This window comes from Crassostrea angulata, chromosome 3 (assembly GCF_025612915.1).
Source record: "Crassostrea angulata isolate pt1a10 chromosome 3, ASM2561291v2, whole genome shotgun sequence".
NCBI lineage: Eukaryota > Metazoa > Mollusca > Bivalvia > Ostreida > Ostreidae > Magallana > Magallana angulata.
The window spans coordinates 7,940,001-7,950,458 of NC_069113.1; the positions used below are offsets into that span (position 1 = coordinate 7,940,001).

The 10,458-nt window shown below is 35.2% G+C and overlaps 2 protein-coding genes across 4 annotated transcripts in view; one reads left to right on the plus strand and one right to left on the minus strand.

Moving 5' to 3' along the window:
• The window catches only part of LOC128175893 (E3 ubiquitin-protein ligase TRIM9-like), a 29,388-nt gene extending 26,114 nt beyond the window's left edge, over window positions 1-3,274 (minus strand). For 2 of the 3 annotated variants that reach the window (XM_052841760.1, XM_052841758.1), the window contains exon 1: window positions 2,456-3,274. In XM_052841760.1, coding sequence (XP_052697720.1) covers window positions 2,456-3,274 — 819 coding nt within the window. The remainder of the gene's footprint in view (window positions 1-2,455) is intronic. The other variant, XM_052841759.1, reaches the window with a different exon arrangement.
• A 56-nt stretch (window positions 3,275-3,330) lies between these two features.
• On the plus strand, window positions 3,331-9,370 carry LOC128175894 (L-2-hydroxyglutarate dehydrogenase, mitochondrial-like). The gene is made up of 9 exons (XM_052841761.1): window positions 3,331-3,506; window positions 3,784-3,914; window positions 4,398-4,549; window positions 4,882-5,013; window positions 5,154-5,348; window positions 6,634-6,807; window positions 7,957-8,114; window positions 8,466-8,597; window positions 8,844-9,370. Exons 1-9 carry the CDS (start codon window positions 3,331-3,333, stop codon window positions 9,037-9,039), a joined length of 1,446 nt encoding a protein of 481 aa, XP_052697721.1. The 3' UTR covers window positions 9,040-9,370.
• Window positions 9,371-10,458: the final 1,088 nt, after the last annotated feature.

The window sequence follows — 10,458 nt, forward strand, 5'->3', positions numbered from 1 at the left end:
TGAAATATTGATTGGCTACATTATTTCCATTGATAATTTAAAGACCACAGGATGATTACAGGACATTTAATTAGATTTTATGGGGGCGCCACCTTGTTCGATCTTTTTTGGCTCCAAGATTTAGGCCATTATACTGGGGACAACATGCTTCATGGCTGACCAAATAAAGATCCTCAAAGTAATCAAATTACAGATCAAAAGATATCTATCAATGCTGACAAAAAATCTCCAACAATTACAATGATTTTTCTTATTGGTCAGGTCACGAAGGCACCTGTCATGACAATGTTATCTCCCTTGTTGAAGTGTAAAGTATGGTAGATAGACAAATAGAAGGGCCTTACTCAATATTTGTTTAAGTAAGATTTCTAATTCCTGATAATCCCTGACTATCACTACCAAGGCTTCATCCAAGATATATGCGGGGTCTTGGGATTCTGTTAAAGGGCTAGTGGGGAGATTCCCAGTGGATGTGGGATCATGGATACTCTGAGCATGTTTGTTTATTGTCAAGTCCCCCGAGTCCCTGATGGTGCAATTCAATACTGCTTGTCTGTTAGTCAGCAATTGTTGGTTATGGGTGATCAATTATTCAATTCAAATGGGAGATCAAAGATTACGCTGAAACAAAAAATAAGTTGAGACACTTCAAATGCTATGTTATACAATAGACTCTCTCCCTTTTTGTTTCTTTAATTTTTTTTGAGAGGATTGAATAAATAAAATTAAATAACCTAAAAAGTGGGACAATGTGTCTTTCAGAACAGTCTGCTGCGTATACAAGTATCTGACTGAGCATGAGGGCTTCTGCATGTGGCTCTCTGCGGGACACCCTATGTATATAGATTTACTCCAACACCTCCCCTGCCAAGACTCTCAGCTTACTGCACCAACAGACTAAATAAAAGTGGGGAATAAACTATAGGGATGTTGTCTACAGACAAAAAGAAAACCTTGCTGGTTCTGATCAGTTTGTAACAAGACCAGATCAACACCAGATTGATCTGATGCCATTATTTGTAACTGAGAAAAAAAATCCTTTGCTATTATAAAATCTTGCCAAAGCCAACCCCATACTATTTACACTGCTTTACAACCCAATTATCACCTTTCCTAACAACAATGCCTATTCATTTTCTGAAGACAATAGTTGAATAATTGCTTGCATATAGCCAATCTCTGAAACAGATAGTAATCTGGCCGAGATGACCAGGGAAATGAACTTTTTACTCAAATAATCCCACTAAATGCCGTAGGAAGTCATTGTGTACTGGGTTTTATACAGGTGAATCATTCTGTACACAGGTAAAAAGACCTGCATTATCAGCATACAATATGTGGTCCTCAGGAAACAGCATACCTGTGTCGCTACTTAGTCCAAGCAAAAGGTGTGGATTTTGTTGCTTGTTTCAGACAACAAAGAACGGGGAAAAATGGAATCAGCTGATATGAAAACACGGAAATACTCAGTCAAAATTTTGTTTATATTGATATTTTGAGAGAGAGAGAGAGAGAGAGAGAGAGAGAGAGAGAGAGAGAGAGAGAGAGAGAGAGAGAGAGAGAGAGAGAGAGAGAAAGAGAGAGAGAAAGAGAGAGAGAGTAAACTAATGGAAAATGATCAAGAGATTGCAAGAGAGTTTGTTGTCTTCTTTTCCTTCATAAAATTAATTAACACTTGTAACAATAGGCCTTTAACACTCTTTCCAGATCTTTAAAGGGTTTCTAAAAATATTATTCCAAGGTTTTATTACACCTATCCTATACAAGTAGTCATTATTCCAAAGGGCCTTTCATACCGAGTTACTCATAGTGAAACCACCTATTATTGGTGCAGTTATTGATAGGGCCTGGTGTTATTTAACACAAGTTTTTTCTGCATACTGTTCTAGTCATTAATTTTCAATAAGGCTTGTCATTAAGAGCTTTAGAAATTTGAACAATCCATATTGGAGTATTGGAGAAAACAAAACTCGTTTTCATTCCTTTGAAAATTTAAGAAATTAATTTTCCACCCATTTACACAAAACTGACAGGTCAGGCCATTTGTAACCTATGACCATCAAACTGCATGTTAGAACACATAAATCATGCATTTATTGGGCAACATGTTACTTGACATGTGCACCAAATGACCAAGCATTAAGAGAACCCATTTGTTCTCACCTATTTGATGTCATTGTATAGTATCAGACCATTAAACTCCATAATGTTCATACAGGTAAGTTAGAGGGCTTTAGTGTCAATGTACTACCAGTACATGTCAATGTTGATTAATCTTATAATTTTTTCAAATGATAAAAAAAAAATTTGAGGGGTTTTCTAATAGCAAATTTCCTCTATATTTCATCCAATTTCTATAAAGTGTATCTATTGTGCAAAATATTTTTAGCAGAATAAAAGAATGAACAGCTGGTGACTTTTTGATATTAAAGGAAAGATTCTAATCTATACAAACATGCTCATTATCTTCCGAGTTCCCAACCTTTTGTGTTTTACACATTGCACCGATGGCTTGAACATCATGCTGGCTGTGTCCTCCTTCATGCTGACAAGTGCAGCATACAGGCATGCTGCACGTAATGCAGAACATGTTGAGTTGTTCCTCTTCATGCTCCAGACAGCAGAGTTCTCTCCCCTTATTGCGTGCCCTCTGTAGGGCTCTCCCCTGAATCGGGTCCAAGAGATTGTGCTGGGCAAGCGGGCCCCTGTCCGGGTGACAACTTTCCTTACAGCTTTGACAGTAGAAGACATTACACTGTTCACACATAACAACAGCTTCTTTAGCCTCATTGTGATCACACATTTGACAGTTCACATACAAAGTTAGGGGTTTGTGCTGTTTGCCATGACTAAACTTCTCAACAATGGATTCTAAAACTTTGTTGCACGGCAAGGATTTGTACCCATTTTCATCCAGCAAAATAATTTTCTTGCACACAGGGCATTTAATTCCATACGGATTTTGGCTGAATTGCACAGATTGGTAAATATTAGCAATACTAGGTGTTCCTATATAACTACTTGGCCGACTGTTACACACGACACCACTATCTGTTTCACTTAAAATACTGATTTTATCGATGTCAGGAAAATCTTTCAGATCACCTTCCCCGGGAGTAGCTGAACACACACCTCCTTCCAATTGTGATAAAAAAGTTTGCGATGGCTCCTGACATTTTGAAGCACACACGGCACATATAGAATGAGAACACGGCAACAGAAGTGGATTACAATAGAACTGTAAGCACATGGGGCACTTCAATTCCCCCTCCATCCTGCCTGGTGCTCTCTCACCTGTACAATGTTTTGAAAGCCAGCGCTATTCTTGTCATGCTTCGGGATATCGGAAAGTCCCGTTGTGCTACGCGAGACTGCACGAGACGAAACATGGCTGCGCCCATGAAGTTCGCCCGACTCAGCTGTCAGACACAGATTAAAAGTTTCTGTGCATTTTCATATAGTAAAAAGAATTTGAATGGTATCCACAAAGCCCGATTTATTCACAAGTAAGTTTATGATATCGTAAATGTGTTGTCAAATTGTTTATGCATGAATAAATGCTCGACTAACTTCTACGTCGACACAGTTTGTGAACTTATTCTATCCTGTTGGCGTTGAACAATTTATTCTAAAACCACACGTGGCATGAAATTAAAAATTATTTGTATATACCTGAAAATAACACATTTCGACTCAAAGTCAATTAATCACATCACTATTGAAAATGAAACGTCAATGCATTTCTTGATTTTTTTAAAAGCCTTATTTTATTTCTCTAATAAGTGACCAGAATGGGGGTGAATATGATGTGGCAGTCATTGGTGGAGGTATTGTTGGAATGGCGACTGCCAGAGAGATGAAAGTTCGACATCCAAACTTATCGTTCATTGTTCTAGAGAAAGAAAAAGAAATTTGTAAGAATGGTGTACAGATAATAGTATTAAATTGTTAACTGGTTAATGTTCCCAATGTCCTTATCAATTTTGACATCTGGATTCTTCTTAAGCTTTATTATCTTGGAACACTTGGACTATGTTTATCAGCATAAATATTAACATCAATATTTATCATATTGCACACTGAGTAACATACTTTTATGATATTTCAATATTTTGACACTTATATTCATGCAAGCTTTAGGGTAAACGTTTCTCTAAAAACAATAGGTATTACTTACAAGGTTTCTTGATCTGTAAATCATTGATTTATGGTCTAGAAAAAAGATATTTATATATTTAAAGACATAGAAATATACCTTGTAATTTATTTTTATAAGGATAATTAATATGAACTTCAAATACATGAACAGTATATCAAACACATACCAACAAAAGATAGAATTATATATAAGCATTTACTTTTACTTAATCATTGACCACTAGCTGTCTCCTATTCAGCTCATCACCAGAGTGGACATAACAGTGGAGTGATCCATGCTGGGATCTATTACACCCCAGGCTCCCTGAAGGCCAAGCTTTGTGTCCAGGGGGTAGAGCTCTTGTACGACTACTGTGACAAAAATAACATCTCCTACAACAAATGTGGGAAGGTCAGCTTTTGCTTATACAGCTATAATAACTTCAAAACTGCAGCATTATAAGGGGGGTAACTCATAAATAATTGCTTTTTGACTACCGGGTACCTTTGGCTAATACCTCAATTAGTTTCATTGTAATATTTTATAACCTTCTTTTGTTCAAGTATATATGAAAGTGTAGTATTACAATGTATTAGGTATTTTAAAATATGATAATTATATGATATTTATAATAATGAAACATATTTTCTGCCTATTGTGAATATTTAAAACAGTCAACCATGAAGAAAATTAGTTCATTTGATCAACTTAAATCAAATTCAACATTAATTTTTTGTTTTCAGCTGATTGTAGCTGTAGAAAAAGAAGAAATTCCAAGGTTAGAGGGTCTTCTTGAGAGAGGAAACCAAAATGGAGTCAAAGATTTACGCATGTTAGGTCCCAAAGAAATCAAGGAAATTGAACCAAACTGTGAAGTAAATAATGCTGATTCATCTCGTACTTCTGTTGAGCTTTGAGGGATGTAAACTGTTACAGTGTTATCATGGAGTTGCAGAGAAATCAAATGAGATGTTTCACTAAACTTCATTAAAACAAGTCAATAATATTTTTTTAGGGGTTAAAGGCAGTGCATTCACCACACACAGGTATCATTGATTACAAAGTGGTGACACAGTCATATGGACAGACGTTTGAGAAGCTGGGCGGTCATGTTTATACAGACTTTGAGGTGACAGATTTCTCTGTCACCAAAGAGAGTGGCCATGGTATAGACTATCCAGTGACCATTAGAGGCTCTGGTGAGGGCAAGGTATTCAACAGAACCATATATAGATACTAGATATATAACTGCATATGTGAACTTGTCTCGCTCAAGTCTCTGTGTTTAATAATTTTAGTGCTTTTTTAGGTACCTCACTACATCTACACTTATACTTTTTAAGACACTACGTCACAAGATGGCTATTTAAATGTTTTGTTAAACTGTTTATATTGTTCAGTTGGGTTGTATATCGTCGTAGCTCAGTGGTTAAAGTATTGGGCTTCTGAACCGCAGATCATAAGTTCGAATCTGCCCGGAGCATTTGTTCATGTTAACTGAATTAAATTTTTGAAAATGTAATTTTTCATCCAAAATTGCACATTATTTTGCCTATTAGACTTAAATACTTCTTATCCATTATGATATCTATCATAATCAAGTAATTTTCTGCTGATTTGAGAAAATATTTCACTGTGTAGTGAGCCACCTTAATGCATATACATGTAAATAATGCCAAACATATCTATGTTTGATAGCATTTGAGAATGGTAGAGAGCAGGAATTAAAGTTTTTAAAACACAGTAAAATTTGCAAGAAATATAAAAACAGTAAAATTAATAATAAAACATTGAGACTTGAGCTATCTGTGTTTGGCATCATTTAAATGTACAGTCAAACTTTATTATCTTGAACTAGATAGGGCAGTTTAAAAACTTTGAGATATCCTAGCTAGTATTCAAGATATCGAGGGTTAAATTCTTGAAAAAATAAGTGGTTCAGACTTACAAATCACTTCGACATATCCATTGTATTTGAGATATCAGTGTTTGAGATATTAAAGTTTAAAGAGGGCACTATTAAGAGGGCTCGATGTTGTGGTCATTTTTAGACTGTATTAATCTTTTGAAGAAGAGCTCTACAAAAAATATAGAAAATACACAAATTTAAAAGACATTTATATGGACTTTTCTTTACTAAATAATAGTTTATAGCTATAAGAATCAGATTTTAAAATGCTAGGTAGATCTGATCGTTATATTTGTTGACCATCTAGCCTCCTCAAACAGAGAGACTTCAGCAAGTCTAGTGAACAAAGGGAATACAGTGATGTTAGGTCCACTAGCTGATAACTCTCTCACCCTTTCTTTTAGAATAATCAGAAATGTACTCTACTGAAACTGCTGAAGCATTAAAATATATTAAATTTTATAAAGGGGCACACCAAAGAAAAAAAGGAGAAGAAAATAATTTTTGAGTATGGTAATAGAAACACAGAAGGCTAATTTATTGCATTAAAGCATGGATTAAAAAACTTTGTTTTTGTTCTTCCCAGGCTTCATCAAGGGAAGTGAAGTGTAAATATGTGGTGACTTGCGGTGGTTTGTTTTCTGATCGACTCGCTGAGCTGTCAGGCTGTAACAGAGAGCCACGGATCGTGCCATTCAGGGGAGACTACTTGTTGTTAAAGCCGGAGAAGACCAACCTTGTCAATGGAAATATTTATCCAGTAGGTCGACTCATTCTGTATTATAACAATGAACAAATGAACTCAAGATCATTGCCTATGTGTCATTACTAAATATTATCTTCCTTATTCTAAAGCTTTAGAGAGCATGCAAATACGTCTGTTTCGAGATAGCCTCCCTTGACGTAGCTCTTCGCGCACGGAGGTAAATTTTGTCTCGGAGTAAACGGGAAGGTGGGACAGATTTGTTTATATTGACAACTATGCCGGTCTATCATTGCTGCGTTATTATAATTATGTGGAGAATTATTCATAATTATAAAATTGAACACAAGTTACCCAGTGCATTCACAGCCAGCAGATGTACAACTACCATCAACACAATTTAGCAGGCACCAGGTCCTGTATGGATCAGCAGATTGTGAGGTTTCTCTAATACAGAGTGATTTTACATATATGTAGTTGTGGGATAACTCATGACACTTCACAGAGTGAATGTGATTAGACTGATACAATCTATAACCGCGTTCAGACTTGTAATTTTGTAGACGTGCAGGAGACCACCCGGCGTTCGCTTTTGATAATAAATAAACAAATAAATCGGCCTGACAGAAAACGGGAACGTGTCTCAAATCATCAGTCCATTTATTGAGTTCTGGGGATGTTATAAACGGAAATTCAACAACTTCTCCATCAATAATTATACGACTTCTCTGGCGCAGAAATTCTTTGGTGTCATCCGGAGCTTTTAACACCGGTAATTTCAAATCTATCGCTTTCTTAGCCAATTCCCGAAGTTGATGGACGCTATAGTCACTGACAGTCATTCCTCGTTCAATTAAAAACAATTTAAGTTGCGGTTTTAACATTAAATCTACGTTTAAAGACATTGCTTTTTTCGCCGCGTTTCTATTGTTTACGTTGACGATGTGTCCCACCTCCGCTTCAACTCGCGTGTTATTTGCGCCTCCTAAACAAGAGAGTTCCTATCTCGAAACCGGCCTATTAAGTTAAATCTTTTTTCTTTTCATATCATTCCCAAACAATGAAATTGTGTTGACAGTTTACAGCATTTTTTGGAAAAGAATTCTAGTAGTAGGATTTTTAACTTATATTAAGAAAATGATTTCCAAGTCAATGGAGTGTTTTCAAATTATATTGTTACATCTAATAGCATGAATTGATTCTTAGGTACCAAACCCACTTTTTCCTTTTTTGGGAGTCCATTTTACGCCCAGAATAAACGGAGACGTTTGGCTTGGCCCCAATGCAGTATTAGCCTTTAAGAGAGAAGGCTACAGATTGACGGATTTCAGTGCTACCGATGCTAAAGATGCTGTCTCATTCAGGTAACACAGAAAATCTAGAAGACAAGAGATTAATTTGCAACTGATGCTTTAAATATCATGTAATTAAGAAACTAATGTATCTTAAAGTAGTACATGTTAAAGATGTATCCTGTATCATGAATATGTAATGGTAAAGTCAGAATAACTTCCTTTCTTTGTCATGTGTTTTTGTAAAGATCTTCAGAAACTAGCTTTAAGAAATCTGTGAACACAAAATGTTCAAGTCAAAAGAATTTCCTTTCTTTGTGATGTATTTTTTGCAAAAGTCTTCTGAAATTAGCTTTAAGAAATCTGTGAACACAAAATGTTTAAGCCAGAAGAATATCATTTCTTTGGCATTTATTTTTGTAGAGGTCTTCGAAAACTAGCCATGAGAAATCTTGGATTTGGAATAAAAGAAATGTACCGTGGGTTTAACATAGCAGCTCAGGTTAAGCTTCTACAGAGATATGTGCCATCCTTAAAAGTTTCAGATGTAACAAGGTATAGTATACCTACATACATGTGTCAGTAAACAATGTTTTAACATAAAAATGGCTGAATGTGCTGTAAGCTGAATTTTGGATATTTGTGAAATATAATTGTAATTACCAGTAATATAAGATTCAAACTTTCCATATTCTTTTAAGGGTCATTTTAAATAAATCTGCTGCTCTCTGCAGAGAATTGAAAATTGATTTTTACATGTTTTTGTGTAACTTGCTGTTTGATCCATGTATTTTGTTGCAGAGGTCCGTCTGGGGTGAGGGCCCAAGCTTTGGACCAGGATGGCAATCTTGTGGATGATTTTGTCTTTGATGTGGGAGTTGGAGAACTAGGCTCGCGTATATTACATGTCCGAAATGCTCCATCACCTGCAGCAACTTCCTCCCTAGCTATTGCAAAAATGGTAGCAGACAAAGTGGAAAATACATTTCATTTATAATGGAATATTTTAATAGTAATATAGGTATTATGTACTCTTTGTTTGTAGCAATCTGATATTTGCAATTAAGAAGAGTGTCTCAGAGAGAGAGAGAGAGAGAGAGAGAGAGAGAGAGAGAGAGAGATCTCCAAAGCAATCACTATTTTTTATAATCCAAGTTTTATTATTGTATGCAGGTACATGTAAATGTGTAAAACAATGAATGTTGATTAGTACATGCATGTGAAGTTTGTACCACTGTGATAATTAACATAATTTATGCTTGTACGCACATGCAAATCATTCTTAATGAATATTTTTTTATGCGCAATAAATGAGAAATGTTACTTTTGCCATGATCTTAAATTTGTTCGCTGTGCAAGTTTGGTTATACCTTATTCACTACTGTACAGTAGATTTCCTTTGTTACATGAGTACTTAATTCGGCGATTCAAACGTTTTTCATTAAATCAAGATAATATGAAATAGCGGGAGCCAAATATTTCTCAAATTTAGTTTTTTTCTGCCCTAAAACAATAAAAGCGAGAATGAAAATTTGCGAGATGTACTAGATCCTAAAATTGGCATAATGGCATTATACCTGTTGTATCTTTCACATTTTAAAAATCTTTTCTTATGAAGCATTATTGAATGATATGATGCATGTTAACTGCTGCAAATGATGCACTCCTTATTTGGATTTGTCAATATATACCGGTATATGCTTCTGTGAAGCTGTGAGCTCAGGTGAGCTCTTACATGCATCTTTATCCATCTGTCTATCCATTTGTTCTATTCACAATTGAGATAAAACCATTTTATGTAAAAGGGATTTAGAATTGTTTGATAATTTTAAGGGTCACAAACTTTCAAAAGAGAGATATTTTAGACATTGAAAACTAAGGGGAATGAGTGGTTAATGGCTAATCTTTCATTAACAAAAGGAGGCACAAAACATGAAATAAAGCATCCTAGTTCTGTTCTTTGATTATAACATAGCTTTGTTCTATTTTTTCAAAAAGAAAAAAATTCTCATGCCAAATCTCAAGAGAATTCAGCAACAAATGACACTAAATCTTACAGTTAAAACTTTTCATGAAAAAGAGGCACTGAATGTTCTAAATCTGCACATATCATTTTTCCAAAAGTCAGAAGCAAATACTGCCAGATATCACCTGTTCTTAACCTTATCCCAGACAAATGTCCCAGTATTTATTATAGGTCTTTTATCCTTAACTCTATCAAAGAAATTAGTAACACAGATTATAACTGTAAACAGCACAATGCAAATCTTTTGTTCTAAACTACACTGTATGTCTTAGCTTTTTAGGTCACCTGAGTCACTTGGGTGACCTATTGCAATTGGTCTTCGTCCATCATCCTGCATCTTCCATTAAGTATCATATGTCCTAATTTTACATTTTAAACTTTTTTCTTGAA